Here is a 24,340-nt window from a genome sequence, read left to right on the forward strand (position 1 = left end):
TCAATTGCTAAAACACTTGCCTAGTCTGGGCAAGGCCCTGAGTTCAGTTCCCAGTACATGCACACACACACACACACACACACACACACGCACACACATGCACACACATGCACACGCACACTCTGGACAGCCAGGCAACCTGAAATCTAAGAATCTGGAGTTATGCTCCTGTAACAGCCCTAAGGGAGGATACTCCCTGCCTCCTATAGCTTCTGCTGTTTCTTGGCAATACTTGGCATTTCCTGTCATATCCAGTCACTCCAGTCACATGATTCTCTTCTTTCTGCGTGTTTTCATGTTGTCTTCCCTATGTATACATCAGTCCAAATTTGTCCCATTTTGTGACCTACCAGGATATTAGATTATGGCTCATAATGACCTTATCTTAACTTAATTAAAACTACGAAACTCCTATTATTAAATAAATTGCATTCTTAGATGCTTTAGGACCACAACAGATCTTTTTCTTTTGAAGTGAAGGAGCACAAAGTTAAACCTATAACAGATTGTTTTGAGATTGGCTTTTTCCATTGTTGTAATTTTCTAGACTAGAGATTTGATCAGAGGACTAATGATCTTGAACATTATGTTCTTGTGCTTATTTGCTACCCTTGTGTTATCCTTGTTGGTGAAATATCTGTTTTTCTTTTCTCTCATTTTCTAATTGGATTGCTTGTTAAGTCACTGTTGAGTTTTTAAAGTTATTTTTTTTATTCTACATACAAAGTCTTTGTCAAACTATGCTTTTCTTAGGGATTATAAATTATGTTTTCATCCTTTCAACAGGGTTTTTATTTTGTATTGTTCAATGTTTGTTTTTCTCACAGCAGTTTTTAATTTTCATGTGATCAAATTTACCAAAATTTTGTCAAGATTTTATTGTGAAATGTTTGCCTAGTCCTAAGTCCCACATTTGTATCTTTTTTTCCATATATTTTTTATTGTAATTTATAGAAGGGTTACATTATATTCACAAGATAGAAGGTGCATTACTTCACAAACATTGATACCCTTTCTCATGTCTTGGTCCCCATTTCCCTCCCCCTCACTACTACATTTATATCTTAAATTTCTTTTTACATAGTTCCTAATTGTATATTTTATATTTTAATTCATCATGTATTTTTAGTTGGATTTTGTACAAAATATGTTGTTTAGGCCAAAGATCATGCTTTTGCTTGTGGATGTTCAATTATTCCTGGAATTCCTCTTTTGAATTACTTTTGCACCCTTGTGAAAAATTAATTTGTCAGCCAATGCTGTTAGTCAGGCCTGTAATCCTTGCTACTGAGGAGACTGAGATCTGAGGATCACGGTTCAAAGCCAACTGGGGCACTAAAAAGTCTATGAGGCTGGGAGTTTGGCCTAGTGGTAGAGTGCTTGCCTAGCAGGCACGAAGACCCAGGTTCAATTCCTCAGTACCACATACATAGAAAAACACCGGAAGTGGTGCTGAGGCTCAAGTGGTAGAGCTCTAGCCTTGAGAAAATCCAAGGACAGTGCTCAGGCCCTGAGCTCAAGCCTAGGACTGGCAACAAAAGAAAAAAAAAAGGTCCCTGAGACTCTTTAATTAATCACCAGGAAACTGGAAGTGGCACTGTGGCTCAGGGAGTAGGGTAGTAGCCTTGAGCTGAAGAGCTCAGGGACAAAACCCAGGCCAAGGATAGGGAAGTTGCCTTGAGCTGAAGAACCCAGACCCAGAGTTCAAGTCCCATGTTTGACAAAATTTTTTTTTATTTTTCATATTTTCTGGAAAAGGTCTATTTTCAAATAAATTTATAATATGTAATGTACATAGTATCTATATTAATATAAATCTTGATACATTGATATTCCATCCCATTAGTACCATTGTAGATTCTTTTTCATCCAGGCTCAGGCATTTTTCTAAGTTAAATAGGACTATAATGACTTCATAATAGACTACTTTTTAGGGAATTTCTATGTTTCTAAGAAAATTAGAAGGAAGGTACAAAGATTTCCCATTTATGTCCTACCTCCAGATACATAACCTCCTCCACATTAACATTCATCCACTGGAGTGGTACATTTGTTATCAACTGATGAATATTTTGATACATTATAATCTTCTAGAGCTTAATCAAGAGTTGATCCTAAGGTTATCTATACATCAAGGTTAACTCTTGATGAACTTTCTATGAATTTGCACAAATGTATGACATGTTCCCTTTATAATAGCATAATATAAAATAGTTTCTCTGCTCTAATGGTCCTCTGTGATCTACTTATTTCTCTCTTCCTTTTTCTACCTCCCTCTCCTGAACAGCTGGCAAAAACTAAACTTATTTTGGTCATTTCACATTTTCCAGAGTGCCATAAAGTTGGAGACTAAGTTTCAAAGTAGGCATTTCAGGTTCTATGTCTGCAGAGTTCATTTCTTATTATCACTGACTAATAAGTATTCCAAAGCTTACTTATCTGTTCACCTATTGAATGATATATAGTTTGCTTTCAAATTGGCAATTATAAAGAAGTCCATTTTTTTTTTGCCAGTCCTGAGCTTGAGCTAAGGGCCTGAGCACTGTCCTTAGACTTTTTCAAGGTTAGAGCTCTACCACTTGAAACTCAGCACCACTTCTAGCTTTTTTCTATGTATGTAGTACTGAGGAATCAAATCTGGGTCTTCTTGCATGCTAGGCAAGCACTTTACCACTAGGCCAAACTCCTGGCCCCAAGAAGTCCATTTTTAAGAAAAATATGACAAGAACTGTGCAACTGCTTTAAAACAATTATTGATGTGTCATTGATGGGTTATTTGTTGTTTTTTTTTTTACTAGTCCTGGAACTTGAACTCAGGGCCAGAGCACTGTCCTTGGGCTTTCCTGAAGGCCAGTGCTCTACCACTTGAGCCACAGTACCACTTCCAGCTTTTTCTATGTGTGTGGTACCAAGGAATCAAACCCGAGTCTTTGTGCATGCTAGGCAAACACTCTACCACTAGGCCAAACTCCAGCCCTAATACTTTTTTTATCCTTCCCAACCTTTAAAGCAATTTTCAAAAGGCTTCATTATTATTTCATACACATGTATGAAATACTTCCATCATATTCACATACTGTGGTTCATTTTGATCTTCAAAAGTTCTAGAATTTAGCTATCTCTCAAATCCCTTGGGCATGTTTCCATCATCCTTTGGGTCTTCCCTTACTTTTGACACAGTATGTATCATACTCTGCTTTGCATACTTTGGAATCAGCCTTGTCTTCAAAGAGGACTGACTATTAAAGAGTGGATTCTGGATAGGCTTACTGCTGTTAGGATGTCATTGCTTTTAGAATCTCTCAGTGGACAGAGCAAGGAAAGAGATGTGTGCATATCCGTGTACATAGCTATCCATATCTACTTCTATATTTCTCTCTAAAGTCCTTTGACCATACCACAAAGATTGCTGTAGACTTTTCTATATGCCTAAGTCCAGAAGCATAAAGCCTAGCTCCATTTTTCTCAGTATTACTTCAACTTCCTATATGTCATCAACCGCCCTCCCATGAAAGCTACCTTCTTTACTCCACCCTTCAGCTCCTGCATACGCAAGCCACCTCTGTGCAGTCCTGTTGGTCAGCCATGTTGAATTTTCAGCCTGATCCAAAGTCCATACTAGCAACAGTAGTATGACTCACCAACTAGCCAAGTTGTCATATCTATTAGTCCTCAATTCTGACCCTTGAGCAGAGATACAGTGGAAGTTGAAAAAGATTACAACTATTCAGATAAAAAAAAGAAATGAAAAGGAAAGGGATTATAATAAGTAAAGAAGAAAGACTAAGCAAAAACAAAAGCTATTGCAGATACATGACACCTACTTTATTGTAAGGCCTCATAAAAAGTCTAAGGGCCAATGAGATCCATTGCTAGGAACTACCCAAAGAGAATGTGTATGCCACAGATAGAAAACAGCATTTCAGTGATATAAAAGTAGAGCTAGACTACATACACAGAAAAATTGGAAGTGTTGCTGGGGCTCAAGTGGTAGAGTGCTAGCCTTGAAAGTCCAAGGACAGTGCTCAGTTCAAGCCCCAGGACTGGCAAAAAAAATTAGAAATTCTGTTACTTCATGAAAGAAAAATATTCTTGCCTGGAAATTGAAAATCAACATAAAGAGAGGTGCATCCATATAGCAACTAGTCCCAATTCTCAAGCTGTAGGCTACCAAAAGGTGAATTATACAAACTTCTCTTCATGGAAATAGAAAGTTAAATAAAATGCTTCTGGAGGACATAAATTGTCAAGTACTCCATCAAATGCTTTTTTTCATTAAAAAAAAAAAAGGGTGGGGGGAGCCAGCAAAGGAAGAATGCCCAACTCTGAAGAAAGCACTGACAGCAAATGGTGAACTTCAGTACGACAAAGGAACACTTTAAGCAGCTGCATGATATGGCACAGCAATGCCCTATCTAGTAACCAAAATGTGCAAACTCTATAGTATATTTAAAAGTATACGTATTCTCTTTTCCTTTTTCTTTTTTTCCTTTTTTTTTTTTTGCCAGTCCTGGGGCTTGAACTCTGGTCCCCTGTCCTTGGGAATTATCAAAGCTAGAGCTCTACCACTTGAGTATTGCATCATTTCCAGCTTTTTTCTATGTGTGTGATACTGAGGAATTGAACCAGCGTCTTGGTGCATACTAGGCAAGCACTCCACCACTAGGCCAAACTCCCAGCCTCAAAGCATTTTTAAACTTAGCTACTCAGGATCAGGACTCAAAATACTGAAGCTCCAGCCCTGATGAAGTATGATTATTAGGGATAATAGTCCTCTAAAATAATTGCTTTTACAAATTAACTTTGGATACAAGCACAGTTAACAGATTTTACTTTCAAACTGTAGCTGAAGAGTCTACTTCTTTTGGAGCAAAGGGAGATTTGGTTGCTAGTCACAGACGTGACCCTGCAAACAAAGGATGAGAGTGAACTCCACCTCCCCAAAACTCTGCCAGTCTGTGTGACCTCCTCATGTGTGCTGGGTCCTGAAGTCCTGGAAGCACTCACCATGGCTGTACCTCACACCTTTCTCTTCAGGGATGCTCTCCGAGAACAAGGTATGAGTGCCTCTCCTCCACAGCTGTCTTTGGATGACTGGTGAGTGCCACACAAAGCCCCTGTTGCCTGTACATGCCTCCATTTTACTCAGCACAGGTGGCATCTTCAACAAGCCCAGCACAAGACAGACTCTGGTGGTCAAATGTCTATCATCTTACCTACTCTGAAGGGTGAGACCTGGAGGATCATGTTTCAAACCTAGCCAGGTAGTAAAGCCGGTGGGACCTCATCTCTAATTAACCAGCAAAAACAGGACTGGATGTATGATGCAAGTCTTAGAATACCAGCTGTGACCCAGCAAATTAAGCCAGCACAAGGTCCCTAAATTCAGTCCAGCTGGGCACAGTGGCTCACACCTGTAAGCTACTCAGGAGGCTGAGATCTGAGGATCTCAATTCAAAGCCAGCCCAGGGATTAAAGTCCATGAGACTCTTAACTCCAATTAACCACCAGAAAACCGGAAGTGCTCTGTGGCTCAAGAGGTAGGGCAGTAGCCTTGAGCTGAAGAGCTCGGAGACAACTGCCCAGACCCAGAGTTCAATCCCCACAACTGACCAAAAAAAATAAATAAATAAATAATCCATTCAACACAGACATTGCCTTCAGGATCTAAATGGTCAGCATACCAGCCCTGGGCATTCAGTGATCCTGTCATGGCTGTATGAACAAAGCTAGCACCCTCAGGATGATAGTAGGTCCTATGGAGACATCGCTGACCAGGAGTGATAGTTTTAATCTCAACATTCTGGAGACTAAGGCTGAAGGTGTACAAGCTTCAAGTTAGCCTGGGCTATGTAGCTCATGTATACTGCCCTACCCCTAGGCCTAGGCGTTGTCCCTAAGCTCTTCAGTCATGGCTACTTCCCTACCCTTGAGCCAAGCCCCACTTCCTGTTTTCCAGAGGTTAATTAGAGATAAGAGTCTCAGGTCCTTTTGTGCCCAGGCTGGCTTTAAACCTTGATCCTCAGATCTCAGCCTCTTGAGTAACTAGGATTACAGGTGTGAGCCACCTCGCCCAGCTGTAGTGAGAGCTTAAGAAAAAAAGTTTCAGTGAATCAACCCATATTCTGTAGGAGCCAAACTAAAATCCTAAAATTAAATATATAAATATATTCCTGCTTCAGCTGTATTTGTGTATGTGTTTGCTGGTCCTGGGACCAGGCTAGCTTAGAACTGCCCAGGCTAGCTTAGAACTATCTCAGATCTCAGCCTCCTCCTGAGTAGGTCTGAGCCACTGCACTCAGTACCAAGTTGAATTTGAATGTGGTATTTATTTACTCTTCTTTTCTTTTTTTGGCCAGTCCTGGGCTTGAGCTCAGGGCCTGAGCACTGTCCTTGCTAGAGCTTTACCACTTGAGCCTCAGCACCACTTCCAGCTTTTTTTCTCTGTATGTGGTACCGAGGAATCGAACCCAGGTCTTCGTGCATGCTAAGCAAGCACTCTACTACTAGGCCAAACTCCCAGCCCTTATTTACTTTTCTTTGTTACTTCATTGTCTGCTTTCAGACAAAATTCTGCAGAGCATGTACTGCTAGACATATCCTAGCCTCAGGGGTAGACAGGACCTTCATCTCTCAAAGAGCATGTTTCACTAGCAAAGAAAACATAATTTTCTTCAATGTTCCAACAATCTGAAGGGGTTCTTCTGTCAGGTCAGATAATGTGTGTTGAACGAACCATCCTCTTGCCTGAAAAGCTGTTTGTATATGAGGCCTCCGGCGTTGGCTCCTGTGAACTGACCAGCCCAGTGATGCTGGATGAACTAAACGCCTTCACACCTATCAACTCCATTTGCAGCGTGCAAGGTAAGCAGCCATCTCACCAGATGCTGTTTATATCACCTTAAATAATGTACTAGCTTATACTCATGTATTCAATAAGACTGTTTTATACCTATTGTGTTCTAGATGTTATTCCATAAGGAACAAATAAAAAGATGTTCTTTCCTCTTGGGCTTAGAATATATAAAGATATGAGAGTCAACTGAATGCATAAACAAATCTACCATTTTAAATGTTGCAGCTTCTAATAATGAGAGCCTCACCCTTGTTGGTCTCCCTGAAGATCAGAGTCTAGAGCTGGGATCCAAAAGATAAGCGGAATGAGTTGTATGGAACATGGGTGCGAGGAACAGAACTTATAAAGGCAGCCTACAGGAGAGAGTTAGCAGGCAGCAGTGTCCTGGGAAAGGCAGAATAATAACGCAGCAAGGTGGACGAATGGACTGAGAGGAGGATGGAGGTATCAGAGGTATGCTCCTGTACAGGGAGGGAGATTGGCAGCCTCAGTGAAAAAGACACAGGGAGTAGTTTGAAAGGACTGTCCTTAAAGACTAGAGGAGCTAGCAGAGATTTACAATAGAACAAAACCTAGATACATAAGGCCATATAGTATGACACTAAATGAAAGGACCTCTAGGATATAGAAACAAAAGCCATATAATGAGTGATTGTTGTCCTTAATGTACTATGTTATCTCTCATCTCTTTTGCTGTCCCTTGGTTATCTCATATTATTACACTATTTTACCTTGTTATCTGATATATTGTATATATGCTTATTTGGTTATTTGAAATCGGATAGGGAAGGGAGGAAACAAGATGAGGGGTGGGGGTTGGAAAGATGAGGGGGAAAGACATGAGAAAGGGTATCAATGTTTGCGAAGCAATGCACCTCCTATCTGGTGAATATAATGTAACCCTTCTATTAATTACAATAAAAATATATGAAAAAAATAAATGAAGTTTAAAAAAAAAAAGGCTAGAGGAGCTATGGTCTCATTTCCTTCCAGGCAGAACTGATGCAGGGGCCAGTGAGGTGACAGAGTTGACAGTGACAGATCAGTAAATCCAAGAGAAAGTTCAGTTAGGAGGGAAATGAATGGATTGGGTAATAAAGTAGGAGAAGGGTTTATGGGTGAGATGACCTGCCTTGACCTACAAATAGAGTTCTGGACTGGCAATAGTAATAATAATAATAATGTATATTTAATCTTACTGAATGATGTTTGATTCTGCCTGACAACTTTCCTTCCTGCTGTATCAGTCACTGGTGGAGGGTTGTTGAAGCCATCCACTATAACAGTAAGGGAGTGTTATTGTTGTTTTGCCAGTTCCTGAGGATTGAACTCAGGGCCTGAGCACTATCCACTACTTTGTGCATGCTAGGCAAGTACTCTACCACTAGGCAAAACTCCCGGCCCCACAGTAAGGTTTTTATAAAGGAACTCTCCTCAAAGTTCACTTTGCCTTATGTATTTGATGCTCTCAAGTATGTACACATTAAGGATTGCTAAATCTCTTAGTGACTTGACCTCATTATCATTATTTAATGACCTTAATGTTCAGTGTTCTGAAGTCTTCTCTGAAAATTGTAAAGTCTAGCTTTCTTTTTTTAAGGTTTAGTGTGGCATGAATTTTTCTTTTTTATAGTTAATGTTTAAAAGGTCTTTATATTTAATGGAGGTTTCTTGTAGACAACAGTTGTCTTTTTTGTTCACTTCGATAATCTCTCATTTAATTTGTATTAGTGATTATTGATTTAATTGAATTAATATTAACTACATCTATACCTTTTCTAATTTATTGTTCCTGATTCTTTGTCTTTTGATCAATTTTTTGCCTTTCTTATTATTTGAATGAGTATGCACTTTGAACCCACTTTTTCTCCACATCTCAATATTTTAGAAGTTGAAATATTAGCTCAATATAGTGATTCTGCCCTTATCAGCCTAGGATACATAAGTGGATTGTCATAAAATTCAATTTTAAATTTAGTAAAAGGTATCCTATTAAAAAAAAATTTGATGATTACCCTAGGTTTTGCAGATTGCATTTACAAACAGTCAAGTCCACTTTCATATGGCCCTGTCCTCCTTCTCTAGTAATAAAGGTGTCTTGTAAGAGAGTGACAAAAGTTCCTTCTTCTTCCCTTATAACATCACTGTCATTTCTTTCACTTTCCTATTAGTCATAAACACTTAATACACTATTGTTATTATCATTCAAACTGTTAGATCAATAATAGTTTATTGGTCAATTTAGAATAAGAACTGTAACCAGGCCTCCGTGGCTCCTGCCTGTAATCCTAGCTACTCAGGAGGCTGAGATCTGAGGATCATGGTTCAAAGCCAGCCTTAGCAGGAAAAATCTGTGAGATTATTATCTTCATTTAACCCCATAAAACTGGAAGTGACGCTCAGGGGCAGAGCCCGGGTGACAGATCATGAGTACATAATGCATCTTGATCACTGTCACCCTTCCATAGCTCTACCCCATCCCCCTCTTATCCCTACGCTCAAGCTGTGTAGTTCAATTTGTACATGATGCATATTGACTATAATGATTGGCCAGCATCAAGAATACAAACGATAACAAATGCTAGTGGGGAAAAAGAATCCTATTACACTGTTGCTAGGTATATAAACTAGTGTAAGACAGTTTGGAAGTTCCTTAAAAAAAACTAAACATAAAGACTTTTAATAGCAAATCCTTTAAGGGAATGTACAGGCCATGAGGTGTTGCTATAACCTGCAACCCTGTGGCTAATGGATTTTCCTTCCTTCCCTCCCTCCTTCTTCTGTAGCTCCCTTATTCCCTCTCTTTCCTTCCTCTTTTTTTTTCCTCCTTATTTTTTTTATAGAATTTTTTTATTGTAATTAGTAAAAGGGTTACATGATATTTGCCAGATAGAAGGTGCATTAATTCACATACATTGATACCCTTTCACATGTCTTGGTACCCATTACCCTCCCCCCCACACCCCTCACCTGTCTTGGTTTTCCCCCCTTCCCTATCAAATTTCAAATAACCAAATACAAATAAATTCAATATATCAGATAACAAGGTGAGATACTGTAACAATATGAGATAACCAAGGGACAGCAAAGGAGATGAGAGACAACATAGTACATTAAGGACAACAATCATTCGTTATATGGCTTTTGTTTCAATATCCTGGAGGTCCTTTCAGTTAGCTTCATACTGTATGGCCTTATGTATCAAGATTTTGCTCTATTGCAGATCTCTGCTAGTAGAGCCCAAGGTTTCTACTGATTATGACGAATGTTTTCCTCCTTATTTTTGAGATATAGTCTTATTACTTAACCTTGGATGGGCTCACACTCCCCCATCTTCCTTCCTCTGCCTTCCAAGTGTTGAGCCTGTTGGGGTGTGAAACCATGCCTGATTCTTTTTCTTTCTGATGTGGATGCTCTCAACACTGTTTTACTACATTTCCCAGCCATTCTTTAAAAATCACTTAAGGTTATCCCGAATAGTTTCCAGTGGTTTGTAGACCCCGGATGAAATGTATTTCCTCAACTTTTGCTTTATTGTCTAATTCAAAGGAAATTACTTAATTTCGTATAATTGTAAGAGCTGTTAATACTAACAGATACCCTAGAGTAAAAGGAACTTTGGTAGTAGAGCTTGCTTTTTTTTTTTTTTTTTTTTTTGCCAATCCTGGGTTTGAGCTCAGGGTCTGAACACTGTCCTTGGACTTTCTCAATGCTAGAGCTCTGCCACTTGAGCCTCAGTACCATTTCCTGGCTTTTTTTCTATATATGTGGTATGGAGGAATTGAACCCAGGTCTTCATGCATGCTAGGCAAGCACTCTACCACTAGGCCAAACTCCCTGCCTGCTTTTTATTAATTCATTTAATGGTTGCTTACCAAGAACACAGCCACTGATCCAGTGCTCAGCATACAGACTCAGTCCACAACTAATCACAGTATAGGACCTTCTCTGGTGTTTGGGAGACAGCTTCATTTCTTTCCCTTGACCTCCTTTTGTATCTGCCTATTATAAATTAGCTGATACTTCTTTCCAGTTGCATACAAGACTTTATTGACTTTCTCATCCCATTGACCCACTTTAATCATGTTTTTGAATACAATATCTTTTAATAAAGCATTCTTTTCAAAATCAAGACCTATTATTCTCATTTTTAAGAAGTTATTCAAGTCTACATTGTGTGAATGTCCTTTAATAAACCAAGCTTGCAAGTGGTCATAATTCTGTTTATCCTCTACAGATATTTTCTCCCAATGTCTCTTCTAGTTAGGAATGAATTTTTTTTAGTTTCAAGAATGAAAACTGGACTGGAGACATAGCTAGTAGAGTACTACCCTAGCCTTCACACAGCAATGAATTCAATTACCAGAACCACAAAAAAGGGGAATGAAATTTTATTTTTTTTATGAAAACTTACATCACATCTTTTCTTTTCTTCAAATCTAATTCACCACATTTCATCAAGGGTGAATCTGCAATGACATCTGGCATACTTCACCTCCAAGAAAATTTAGCCATCAGTTCTGGCCCTGAGGCTGCCATCTTCATGGCCTGCCCAGCCTCTAGCACACTCTGGGATGCAGGGTCAGCCAAGAGCCAAGTTTGTCCTGGTCCAGGTCGGCCTACAGATTCACCCTAATCCCTTCTTTAGGAAGCCTTCCCTGGTCCTCAAACCAGGCCAGAGGGATATCTCAGGGATACTTCTTCATGGGTCTTTTCCATTTCTCAGTTCAATAATTTTTTTTTATGTTCTCAGTTGAATTTATTAGATGACTTCTTTGTTTGATATTTGTTAGAAAGAAGTCTGCCACAGAGACCCTGATCATCAGATAATTTTTTTTGTGTGGGTCATGGGGCTTGAACTCAGCCTGAGCATTGTCCCTGAGCTCTTCAGCTCAAGGCTACCACTCTACCCTTGAGCCAAGCTCCACTTCCCATTTTCTAGAGGTTAATTGGAGGTAAGAATCTCTCAGCTTTCTATTGCCCAGGCTGGCTTTGAACCTTGATCCTCAGATCTCAGCCTCCTGAGTATCTAGGATTACAGGTGTGACCCTGCTTTTCATGGCATTTTTACATTATCATTATTTGTCCATTAGCTTTCCTAAGCATCTCTTCTTCCATTAAAATAGACACTGTGTACCTTATCTTGGTTTGTAGTGTTCCATACCAAAATAAGTATATAAATGTTTCCGTAGAAGCTAGGTTCCACTGTGTACCTTATCTTGGTTTGTAGTGTTCCATACCAAAATAAGTATATAAATGTTTCTGTAGAAGCTAGGTTCCACTGGCACCTATAATCCTAGTTACTCTGAAGGCTGAGATAGGAGGATGACAATTCAAAACCTGCCCTAGCAAGAAAATCTGTGAGACTCTTTCTCCAATTAACCACCAAAAAGCCAGAAATCCAGCTGGGTCTTGAAGTAGTAGAACAGGACTGGCAAATAAATAATTTTTTTTAAAGTTTCAGAAAAAAGGAAAATTATATATATTCTTAATCATAACTATAAAGATACCCCAGAAATCATGTAAGAATCTTTTGACACCATGTACCAGGAATTCATGCCTATAATCCTAGCTAGGCAGGAGGCTAAGATCTGAAGATCAAGTCCATCCAGGCAGGAAAGTCTATGAGACTTTTGTCTCTAATTAACTATTTTAAGAAGCCAGAAAGGGAGCTGTGGCTCAAGTGGTAGAGCATTAGCCTTGAGCAAAAAGCTCATGGACAGCATCCAGGACTGTTACACACACTAAAAAGTACTTTCTCTTGAAAGAAGAATTACAATAGACAGTTCCAGGTGCTGGATGTGGCTTTGTGATAGAGCACTTAAATGGCATGCAGTAAAGGCCCAGATTTACCAGCTCCTCAAAAGACATTGACATCAAGGTCACTACAGTATAGTGTAATAAGCAAGCCTGGCAGTCTGTGAATTAGGACCCTGTATTGGGGACACATTCTAAAAGGGTCTTTTTACAACTTTAATACTCTTTGACATAGCAAACCTACTTCCAGGAATGGTGGTCAGGGAGACCTCAGAACAGAAAAGGCAGCATACAAAGATGATTGCTGAGAACACCACTAATAAACTAGAGATCTGATATGCACCGTGGGTATTCACCATGGGGAACGGAATTCGCCTATCCCACATCACCTAAATGTGTGTTGTTAACATAGTTACCAGTCCAAATGGCAGCTGTGCAGCAGTGTAGAAAACATGAATGAAAAGCCAAGCACAATGGCTCACCCCTGTAATCCTAGCTACTCAGTAGGCTGAGATCTGAGCATCAAGGTTCAAAGCCAGCCCAGGCACAAAAGGACCTGAGACTCTTATCTCCAATTAACCTCTAGAAAGTGGAGCTTGGCTCAAGGGTAGGGTGGTAGCCTTGAGTTGAAGAGCTCAGGAACAATGCCTAGGCCCAGGGGTAGGGCCATAGCCTTGAGCTGAAGAGCACAGGGGACAGTGCCCAGGCTGAGTTCAAGCCCTTTGACCCACAAAAAAAAAGAAAAGAAAACATGTATGAAGACATTGATTAGCAATTGAAATATGTATGTTTGGAGAGAGCCAGGAAGCTACCTCAGCTGTCATGTGGGCCTGGAACGACAAAGGGCAACATGTAGCAAAATCAAAAATCTTTTGTTAGAGGCCAGGAGTTTGGCCTAGTGGGAGATTGCTTGCCTAACATGCACCAAGACCCGGGTTCAATTCCTTGGTACCACATACATAGAAAAAAAGCTGGAAGTGGTGCCAAGGCTCAAGTGGTAGAGCTTTAGCCTTGAGAAAATCCAAGGACAGTGCTCAAGCCCTAAGCTCAAGCCCAGAATTGGAAAAAAAAAATCTGTGGTTAGATATTATTGTAGTCTTTTTTTTTTTTAGTGGTACTGGGATTTGAACTCAGAGCTTTGTACTTTCTAGGCAAAGATTCTTGCACTATTTCCCCCCAATCCTTTTGTGCTCTACTTAGTTTTGGTTACTTTTCAGATAGGATATTTTGGTTTTGCCCTGGCAGACATTGGACCTGATTCTCCTTTCTCCACTTCCTGAGTAGTGAGCTTCATAGGCCTGCTAACTTTTTGTCATGGCTGCCTAAAATCACAGTCCTTTTGACTTCTGACCACGTGGAATTACAGATATGAGCCACCATGCCTAGCCTGTAGGCGACTTTGAATACTTTTCTTTGTCATACTTTCATGTGTACAATGCATGGAAATAAGAACAAGTGCAGGAACATTTATGTAAACTTATAAGTGAGAAAGATAACTGAAATATTTTTTCCCCTTGGGTTACCCTGAGTGGTCAGGGCAGAAACCACCTCTGAGGGTCTTCTTTTCCTCCCTGTGCCCAGGGACTGTGGCTGGTGTAGATGAGAGCACTGCCTTTTCTTGGCCTGTGTGTGACCAGTGTGGCAATGGAAGATTGGAACAGAGGCCAGAAGACGGGTAAGGCTAGCCTGAAACCCGGGGCCCTAACAGGAGCAGTGAATCAGTCCCAGGGTCCCATAGTCCTACAGCCCCTGGCAGGGGCTTTTCTAAGAGCTCCATAAGGTAACCTGCTCTGTTGATCTATAAGAGGCTGTGTTGCCTCTGGGTTTTCCTAAGAGGTAGTTATTATGGCTTTTGTCCTCAGCTCCTTTATTGTCAATCAGGTGAAAAAAGAAAAAAGACAAACATGAACAAATGAGAATATTTGATCGCAGCATGGCGTGTCCTTCTAGAGGAATCAACTCTCCCAGGAAGCAAGCACATGTCCCTTCCATGCCCATTTACTTTATCCTAGTGGGCCAATGTCAGAACTGGGTGCTGAAGACATTTGTCCCTCTGAGTGTACTTATCTGACTTCCCAAGTAGACTTTGTCTTGTGACAAGGGATGTGTTCACTTCTTAGGAAGCAAAGAACAAGTGCCCTCTGGATAACTCCTGAATTGGTGATGTGTATATAAATAATGTCATCACATATGAGCATGAATATGGCAGAGAAGAGAAAGCAAGGGTGCAGGCAGAACCCATAGGGGAGCAGAGGCTCTCTGGTAGTTAAAAACATACTGGTTCTGCCAGGCAGATTTGAAGTCCTGTTCCCCTGGCTTCCCAGAGAATCCTGCCTTCACTTCCTATGGGCTTTATCTGCCACTCTGTAGTATGTGAACAGTGCCTCTCTGCCTTGCCTGCCCACCTGCTTTCTTGATTGCTTTTTTTTTTTTTTAAATCAATTTGAACTCTGGGCCCAGGCCATGTCCCTGAACTCTTCAGCTCAAGCCTAGTGCTCTACCAGTTTGAGCCACAACACCACTTCCTGTTTTCTAGGTGGTTCATTGAGTCTCGGGGACTTACATGCCTGGGCTGGCTTCAAACTACGATCTTCAGATCTCAGTCACCTGAGTAGGATTACATGTGTGAGCCCCCAAGCTTGGCTGTTCACCAACAGCCTCCAGCCTCCTATCCTTCGATAGGCCCAGCCCCCGCCTGCTGCTTCTTGCCAATTCCAGGAAATTGTTTCTAACAGCAAAACCCCTTCTTCCTCAACAAACATTCATGTTTAGGTCTATCTGCCCCTAGAACTCTTCTCACCTGGGCCTCACCAGCTCCTTACTTTCCTTTTCTGTCCCCATACAACAGAGGCACCCTTTTCTGTGGAGACTGTTTGAAGATGGTCACATCACCTGTTCTCAAGAGGCACCTGCAGGTCTTTCTGGATTGCCCTTCGAGATCCCAGTGCAGCGTGAAGGTCAAGGTGAGAGCTGGTTCCTGGAGCATGTGCTCATTTCCCAGATCTATTTGTGATCTAGAACTGGGGACACAGCTCACCTGGTAGAGGTGGGTGATTTTTGTGCTAGGCTGAACTGCACCCCGAGCTCTCTTCCTTAAGGCTTCCTTGGAAAAGGGTGGAGGATTTAATGTTCAGGAAGTCTTTCCTTATCTATAAGCCATGTTACACTAGGAAGTCTGAGATCGAATGTCTAAAGAAGGGACATGCCGTTTTGGTCTGGGGAGGCCCTGTCTTGGCATGCGTTTTTTTTTTTTTTTTAGGGTAACCTAGCACTGTTTCCCTCTTACTGCAGCTGTTGCAGAGCAGCATTTCTTCACTGCTGAGGTTTGCCGCCCACGAAGATGGGGTAAGTGAAGGGACGCCCAGCCCCTCAACCATGAATACCCTGAAATACTGTGTCTACTTACCTATTAGAACGTGGATATATTTGACCACTCTCATCTCTCACAAAATGCCCACATAGGCTGGCAAGATCTTTTCCTCTCTAGAAATGAGATCATTTCCAGATTGACCTTGAAACAGGTCACCGTATTTCAAGTATGGTTGTCCAGTCTTGAGACTGCAGTTTAGTGCCATGGCTTCACAATCAGAGTAGAATTGCTTGAGATGCACTTTAGTGTCTCATTGCTGGCAGTTCCTGACTGTGCATAACTGAAAATGCTGCCCTTGCTCCTAAGAACGGGTTACCTGCCCTGAGAATCACCATACTAGGACTTAGAATAAAGTGCGCCTACAAAGAAAAAAATTTTTAAAAAATTAAGTTTATCATTTATAAACCCAAGACAGCTTCTTACATTGTGACATTTGGTTCTCATAAGTGGGATGTTTGGGGGCTGGAGATATAAGTGAGTGGTAGAGCATTTGCCCAACGTGTATGAAGCCCTGGGTTCCACCCCAGCCACTGCAAAAGGATTAAGTGAATATGTGCCCTGTCAAAGCCATTTAAAAGCAGCACAATGTCTCATGGATTTGCCAAACCCAGAGAAGAGCACCACTGGAGTGGCAGCATGGCACAGCTCCCACGTTGTGATTGGTCCAAGGCTGACTTAGGCTGGCCAGATGTGGAGACAGAGGAGACTGATCATCCTAGAATGACATTGGCATGCCAAGCGGGACTTTTTCTAATGGTCCTCATGGCTAACTTCCAGCTCCAGTTCCAGCCAGACTGTGTGAGGAGTTGATGTATCACTACCCTCCTCTCCTCCCAGCCCCCACCCCGTAGCCCTGCCAGTCCTTGTCCTTCCCGGCATGCAGAGGGATGCAGCTCACACAGAGCAGCCATTTACCCTCTTTCATCTCAACCAGAGCTATCAAAGTTGGGATTAAATTGGACTGTGGGTAAACTCATGAAGGGAATCTTTGAGGATCACTGGTCTGAGCCACAGTTCTCAGCGCTGCCTTCACGGTAGCACTGCCTGCAGAAATGTGAAGGGTCTCTACTCCCCACCTCTGGGAAAAAGCCATCTACTGTCTTTAAAGCTCTTGGATGGACCTGGGCTGCAGCTTGAAGTCCTCATCCCAGCTGCTGCTGCCCAAATAGGGACCAGTATTTAGAGCAGGCTGTAGGACAGTGCATAAACAAGTGCTCCTGACGTCCAAGGCCACAGTACCACAGCCCCAGAACCACACTCATTGCAGTGCTCACACTTGTCCCTCCTCTTGTCTCCCCATCATCACCTTATGCCACAAAGAAAGAGAAAGCCACCGTTGTCCCCATGGAAGTAACCAGCTGGCAGTTTGTAATGATCCCAGATGGAGGACTTGTGATGGGGACTTGAGAAATTTTATCGCTTAAACAGGTGACAGGCTCAAGTGCCTGAATCCTTATCTCCTGTCTTTTGGGCCTTAGATAGGGATGGAGGATGGAGGGGAGGAAGAAAGGTAGCTGTGGAAACAAAGAGGACCACACAACATTGACAAGCTACACGTTTCCAGGGCAAGGTGGGGGGAGCAGACCAGTGCCAAAGGTGGTGGATAAGGATTTCCTGGGAATATTTTCCTTCTGAGAATACTGAGGTGTAGAAGCACTGAAACTCTTCAGCTTGAGAATGAGTAACAAAATGAACCCAGACTCACTACCCAAGCAAACTAAAGCTCATACTACACAAGTGTGCGCATAGACCAACCTGATCCCTATTGCACAAGAGCTGATAGCATCCTCCTACCTCCTGGACACTGCAGGCAGGCTACCCACCGTCTGGGGTTTCCTTGTGGTCCCTGCTTGATTTCCCCCTGCTCATCCCACCGTCTTTAGGTATAGAGAAACAAGGAACCCCAGTCAGAAATCCCCCTTCCTTCCCTTTGTTTCCTGTGACTGAACCAATGTGTTCCTTACATACTTAACTTCACAACTAGAATGCTTCCACAGGCAAACACTGCTTCTAAAGACCTCAAGAACACGTGTGTACACTACTTTGTGTGTGTGTGTGTGTGTGTGTGTGGTAAAGGGGTACAGAGCAGCCACACACCCAGTTGTCACTTTTGTGGGTACTTTAGATTTGGAGCCCACACTAATGGGATGAGGAGACTTAAAATCTGGAGGGGACTTTTAAAATCATTTTTAGCAAACTCCATACCAGCCAGCTTCTGTTCACAGCGGCTAACCTCTGACCTAAAAGGAGCCTGATTGACAGTGGCTATCAAAAGATCTGGTAGACAAGCTGAGAGCTGCCCCACCTGCACTGTGTCAGTTTTCTGGACAAGAATGACATTCACCATAATCCAGAGAATTAAAATAAGGCTTTCCACAAGAACCATTTTCTAGAGGCAATGTGCTGTTTCTGTTTATGACAGTGTTAACAGTTAGGCCTTCATTTTAATTTAGTCAGTGTACACAATTATGAAAATAATAGAATTGGCTGTGATTATATTTGCCACTTCTGAATAGTAACATTATAGTAATATGGAATTTAAAGAGTGTACTCTTAACATTTAAAAATAGACACATGACCTGGAGGTGTGACTCAAGTGAGGAGAGCATTTGGGTCCAGAATTCAACCCCAGCACTGCCAAGAGCAAGTGGGGGTCGGGGCCAGCAAGCTGAGAGTAAATAGCTCAGTAGTACAGCATTTGCCTGGCAGTATGCACAAGACTCAGGGCTCAGTTCTCAGCAGTACCAAAACTTCTTAAATGCAAAATTAATTTATAAAAAACACATTTTATTGGCACAAAGATACACAATGCATGTGAATTTATTGGTGTTTTAAGCTCATTGTAGTGGTTGGGCCCTGATGGCTCACACCATCTACTACTCAGTAGGTTGAGATCTGAGCATCCTGGTTCAAAGCCAGCCCAGGAAGGGAAGTCCATGAATCTCTTTATGTCCAATAAAGTACCAAGAAGCAGGAAGTAGGCGTGGTAGAGCACTAGTCTTGAGCAAAAAGAAGCTCAGAGACAGTGCCCAGGCCCTGGGTTCAAGCCCTGAGAATGCTACCAAAAAAAAAAAAATCCTTATCATAGTAATTTCTCCCAAGTAAAACTCCAGTTGATAATCTAACCACACCTAGCACATTGAAAAGAAATACTTTTTCACTGACTTTTTTGAAGTCACAATTCTAAACTTTTTTTTTCATTGAGTAGCTCTTTCTTTTTTTTTTATTGTAATTAGTAAAAGGGTTACATGATATTTGCCAGATAGAAGGTGCATTAATTCACATACATTGATACCCTTTCACATATCTTGGTACCCATTTCCCTCCCCCCACAATTCTAAACTTTTATTCTAGAGTATCTGAGTAGTGCCTGGATTGCCTCCTCACACTCACACCCACATAAAGCTAAGTAAAATTGGGAAACACATCAAAAGAGTACCTAGTTATCTTAACTCCCATTCTCCCAGCATAAATAGCCACCTGGCCACCCGGCACTCTTTCCAGTCTTAAGGCTCTGTTTTGTTCTGCACTGGACCATGCGGACTTATAGTAATCCCAGGATGAGTGAACAAACGAGCAGGCCATGAAGTTGTTGCCTTTGCTTATGAGTCTGTAGGAAGGTCCTCACTTTCAGTCAAGTTCCTTCTCCATTAAATAACCCTCTTCACCTCACTCTTTCACCAAGTAACCCAAAGCACTGCAAAGCATATTGAGCCAAGGTGGAAACTGAATATCTCAGCCAGCTGGCATCAGTGTATTCATATCTCAGATATTGCTAGAAAACAAACATCTCAAAGCCTAATGGCTTCAACTTTTACTTTGCACACAGCCCAGTAGTTTGGAAGTGGCTCTACCAGAATGGCTCATCTACCCTCCATTGACCTAAAGTCACATAGCCAGACTGCCTCGTGCATGATGGTACGTGTCTGTGTCCTAGAAGTTTTCTGACCAAGCTTAGGAAGTCACTGCATAGCCCATGTACTGAGGAGCAGTAGCAGCAGTCTTCCTGTTTAGCCTCCTTTCCTCATCTTTCCGGCCACAGGTTCCTTAGCACTGACAGGCTAATGATGGCAAGCAGATCTGTGGATGCCAACCAGGTGTTTTCATCAAAGGTGAAACTTGTCAGATTACGCAGGTGAAGAAAAGGCTTAGTTTTGTTGTAACAGAGACCTGCTTAGCTCCTTGTAATTTGGGTAGAAATGGGATCCTATTTTGAGGCAAAGTGCCCAAGAAATACTTTGACTGGAAAATACTGCTAGATTGGGGAAGTGTAACCAAAGGAAGTTGGAGACTGCTGTAGACAGCGCATCGGGCCCTGCCGGCAGCTGGTGAGTAGATCCCCTCCACAGCTCCCCAAGGACCTTTCCTAGGCCAGCTTATCTTGCCATCTACTAAAAACACCAATAAAACCATATTTTAAACGTTCTTTATGTAAAAGACTCAATTACCAGAAAAAGGTTTTTGTTGTTTGCTTTTATTGTTTCTCCCTTAAAAAACCACCATTTGAGGGAAGGTTAGGTACAGGCCAAAGGCCTTCTCCACCCTTGGCCTGTCGTGGTCTGTGTTGTTAGGAACAAAACATGCAGGCTCTTTGCTTTAACCAGCATGCCTCTGTCATCACAGAGTTATGAAGTAAAGAGCATCCTTGGAAAGGAGGTGAAGCTGTTAAGTTGTTTTGTGCAGTCCATAACCACCTACCCAACTCACTGCATCAGACTGGAGGAAGTTGAACTTCTGTGTTCAGAAGCCCCTGCAGACAGAAGGTCGACACTGCATCTGTGAGCTGAGTGAACTCTGCCACTAGGACAGGAGTGGGATTGCCTTGTGTAGTTAATTTGTTAACTATTGACAGAGTGAATGTATTTTATGGTATTAAAACAAAACAGATTTTTCTGGAAAATGTTATGTGAAATGGCTGTGTAAACTATAAATCAAAACATCCTTTATCTTAAAAAAAATAAATAAGCCTCATCTTTCTGTTAGAACTATTTAAAGTGATTCAGCACTGTTTTCCTTGAAGCATTTGTCCTGATATCCCCAAGACACTCTGAGAAGTTTACACCTTGCCACTAATGTTCTGCTACAAAAAAGTCCAAACCAAGCACTTCGCAGTATTTTTGGGAAATGTTCTCGGGGAACTATGTCAGAGGTGAGTCTTACCCGTAAATGAGCTGATGGGGTGACAGCTGTGGTATAAATACACAGCTACGCAGCTCACCAGCAGTCCCAGTCATGCTGGTATTGCACCAAACCAGATCACCGGTCGTTAGAGCAGTCCCGATGGCTATTGGCAGATATTCAAAATATTTGAGTTACACGTAAAAGCCATGAATTGATTGTACTTGGACACTAAAGCTCTTTTTCTGCCTTATAGCAAAGCAATGATACAGCATGGATAATTAATTACATAATGTGCACTTGGCTGCCAACACCAAGAAAAGGCGCCCAACACCCAGTCTTCCTGGGGGAAGGGTGGGTGGCTGTATTTATTTGGGCTTAACTACTGGCAGGCTGCTTTGGAACTTTTTTTTTTATCGACTCCTAAATAAAACTTTTGCCCTGCACGCTTTGAAAATGTGCTCTGCCTTTAAGACCAATGACAGGGAAAGCAAAAAACCCAGGCAGCCCAACGTGTGTCCCTCAGGTCTCTGTGGGTCACGTGGCCGGCCCCCTCCCCTTCCCCCTCACCTCGCAAGCAGCCATCTAAAGTTGGGAGCCCGGGCCGTTCCCAGCCAGCCTCACACCCAAGTCTGTTTGGGGGCCGAGCCTCCGGCCCGTGCGCCCAGCGCGCGTCCCGGGACCGCGGAGGCCCCGGCGCGCCATGGTGGGGCGCCCGGCTCCCCGCGTGGACGGCGGTGTGGGCCCGACCTGCGGGAATCACTGCAAATAGAAGAAGCAGGAGCGATTTAAAATGCTGCTTTATTCTTACAAATTCTGTAAAAATTGATATAAAAAAAGCATGCCCAGTCTTTTCCTCTTATCTACAATACAAAGGGTTGGTCGAAAAAGGATTTTTTTTTTACAGATGTACCTTAGCTGCATCGACAGGAGTAAATGTAGAAAAAGCTACCATTATAAAAATAATTTAAGGGAAAAATAAACATGTCTAGCTTCTGTGGCAGTTCCCGGGCGGGAAGTCCAGACCTTGGCTTCCTTTCGCTCACAGGTCCCGAAGAGGCTGCGGCCGGCGCCGGGGCCGTGGCGGCCCGGGCGGGCGCGCTGGGCTTCGGGGCCGTCGGGTCTGAGGTATCGGTCGTTGGTGAGTCTCTGCCGGTGGCCGCGCGTTACCGGCAGTCGGCGGCGCCGGCGGGCGGCAGGAAAGGCGAGCTGGGCAGCTGCTTGAAGAACTGCCGGAGGCCCGCGAGGTCCCGCGTGAGCTGCTCCACGCGCTGGTGCAGCTTCTCGTTCTCGGCCGACAACTCCACCAGTTTCTGCTGCATCTCCTGGTTGCGCCGCTTGGCCTTGTCGCGGCTCTTGCGCACGGCGATGTTGTTGCGCTCCCGCCGCTGCCGGTACTCGGGGCTGCCGCGGTCCGGGCCCCTCTTGCTCGCTGTTTTCTCGCGCACGGCGCCGGGCGCGGGGCTCGGTCCCGGGCTGCTCCGCGGAGGCTCGGGCGACGTGGGCGGCGTGGGCTGAGCGGCGGCCGCGGCCAAGCTCACCACAGTCTGAGCGCACGCGGCCACCTGCGCGGGCAGCAGCGAGCCCCGCGCGTCGCTGTCGCCCCAGTCGGGCTCCCGCTTGAGCGGGCGTGGGACGGCGGGGCCCGAGCCCAGGGACCGCGCGGGGCCTCCGGGCAGCAGCTCCAGGGCGCCCGCGCCGCCGGCGCTCCCTGCCTTGTGGTTGCTGTTGAAGAGGTCAGCGAAGAGCTCGTCGTGGCACAGCTCCAGGGTGGGCACGGCGGCCATCGAGTCGATGTAGGCGCTGAAGTCGATGGCACTCTCGTCGTCGTACATGGCAGGGGCCGAGGCTCCCGGATCCCCCAGAGCCCCCGGCTCGGCCCCGCGGCCTGGCTTGCCCACCCGGCCTGGCTCGTAGAAGGGCCCGCACTCGGCAGGCCAGGGCGCGCCACGCGCCGGGCCGTCTAAGCTGAAGAGCGCAGCGCTCATGGCGGCGTCGAGGAGCCCGGCTCTGCGTCCGAAAGCGGCTGTCACCTCGCGGGGCCGGGCCCGCCGCCTTTTCTAGCCCCAGCTGACGCACACGCCCCGCCCCGCTCCAGCGCTGCGGGGGCGCCCGGGGCCGCGGGGCGGGGGGAAGCCGCCGAGCTCCCAGCGCCCCCTTACCCCTTCCCCAGGCACCCCTTCTGGCTAGCTACCCCACGGACAGCCCCCCCCTCCGCGGCGGCGCGACCCCTGCGCGGCCCTAGAGGGAAGGTGGCGGGCCGCGGCCCCCGCCCCGCCTGGCCGCTGCTGGGAATGACCCTCCCTCTGCCGGCACTCGGCGGCGGGGCCTTCCCTCCTTCCTGTTTGTGGGGTTGGGAGCCTCCCGGTTCCTCCCTGCCCCGGGCGAAATCTAAACCAGGACTTAACCCCGGAGCGCCGCCCGGCCTCGGCCGTGGTCCCAGGACTCGGAACCGGGCGGGGAGGGGGACCCGCCCGGCTGGCCGGCCCACCGGCCCCGGCGACCCCAGGTCGGATGTCCGTCACCCCGCCAGACCCAGGAAACGACCCCACCCAGGGAGGGGCGATCTCAGGGCGATCCTCTTCCCGGGCGGCTGGTGGGAAACTGCCGCGCACCCCACCCGCCGGCCCTTCAACCCGCGCAGTCTAGGACGTTTCTGGGAATTTGGAGCCCGACGACGCTGCCCTTCTCCCGGTCCTGGACCAGTCAGTCCCGGGTCAACAGCAACAGGACCCCTCACCAGGATCCCGCAGCCATTAGAACCGGTGAGGGAGGGGGCGTCACGGAGCGCCGCCCCGAAGGCGCTGCCCCCCCGTCCCCCGCGCCCCGCGGCCTCCGCCAGCCCGGGCTCCCCGCGCCGCGCGCCGCCGCTCCGCCGAAGGAGTGCCGCCCCGTGGCCGTCCGGCTGTGCCCGCTCGCTAGCTCTGGAATTGAAAGTCGTTGAGGCCTTTTAGGAAGAAAGATATTTGTACACCAGGGACTGTAATGGAGTTTGAAGTTGCTGGCTGAATACACTAAACACACTAAAAGATGAAGAAAACCCTGGCTGCTTGGAGATATTCCAGGCCCTAAGAATCGGCCCCATCCTGGAGATTTCCTGCACGTGTAACGAGTTGATCTGTTGCAGTTTAAACCTGCCCTTTATCTAACATCTTCTTAGATTTCACATTCACTGGATGGTGTACCCAAACACTAGTGGCTCCACACACGACAGTGCAGTTCCTGCCCTCAATTCCAGA

The 24,340-nt window shown here is 44.5% G+C and overlaps 2 protein-coding genes across 4 annotated transcripts in view; one reads left to right on the plus strand and one right to left on the minus strand.

Annotated features, from left to right (window-relative positions):
* Window positions 1-20,933, plus strand: part of Spidr (scaffold protein involved in DNA repair) — a 288,520-nt gene extending 267,587 nt beyond the window's left edge. For all 3 annotated transcript variants that reach the window (XM_090338799.1, XM_090338798.1, XM_090338797.1), the window contains 6 exons: window positions 4,847-5,057; window positions 6,712-6,864; window positions 14,195-14,288; window positions 15,462-15,576; window positions 15,905-15,958; window positions 20,607-20,933. In XM_090338799.1, the coding sequence (XP_090194925.1) occupies window positions 4,847-5,057; window positions 6,712-6,864; window positions 14,195-14,288; window positions 15,462-15,576; window positions 15,905-15,958; window positions 20,607-20,765 (786 nt within the window). In that variant the 3' untranslated portion in view covers window positions 20,766-20,933. The remainder of the gene's footprint in view (window positions 1-4,846; window positions 5,058-6,711; window positions 6,865-14,194; window positions 14,289-15,461; window positions 15,577-15,904; window positions 15,959-20,606) is intronic.
* Window positions 20,934-21,884: 951 nt separating this feature from the next.
* On the minus strand, window positions 21,885-23,278 carry Cebpd (CCAAT enhancer binding protein delta). Its single transcript, XM_090338800.1, has one exon. The coding sequence runs from the start codon at window positions 23,087-23,089 to the stop codon at window positions 22,268-22,270; it is 822 nt and encodes a 273-aa protein (XP_090194926.1). The 5' UTR covers window positions 23,090-23,278; the 3' UTR covers window positions 21,885-22,267.
* Between the last annotated feature and the right edge of the window lie 1,062 nt (window positions 23,279-24,340).

Source organism: Megascapheus bottae, chromosome 9 (assembly GCF_031878675.1).
Source record: "Megascapheus bottae isolate mThoBot1 chromosome 9, mThoBot2.hap1, whole genome shotgun sequence".
NCBI lineage: Eukaryota > Metazoa > Chordata > Mammalia > Rodentia > Geomyidae > Megascapheus > Megascapheus bottae.

Excerpts from the sequence above, each read along its gene's own strand:
- Cebpd (XM_090338800.1), bottom strand. The coding sequence starts at position 23,089 with ATGAGCGCTGCGCTCTTCAGCTTAGACGGCCCGGCGCGTGGCGCGCCC.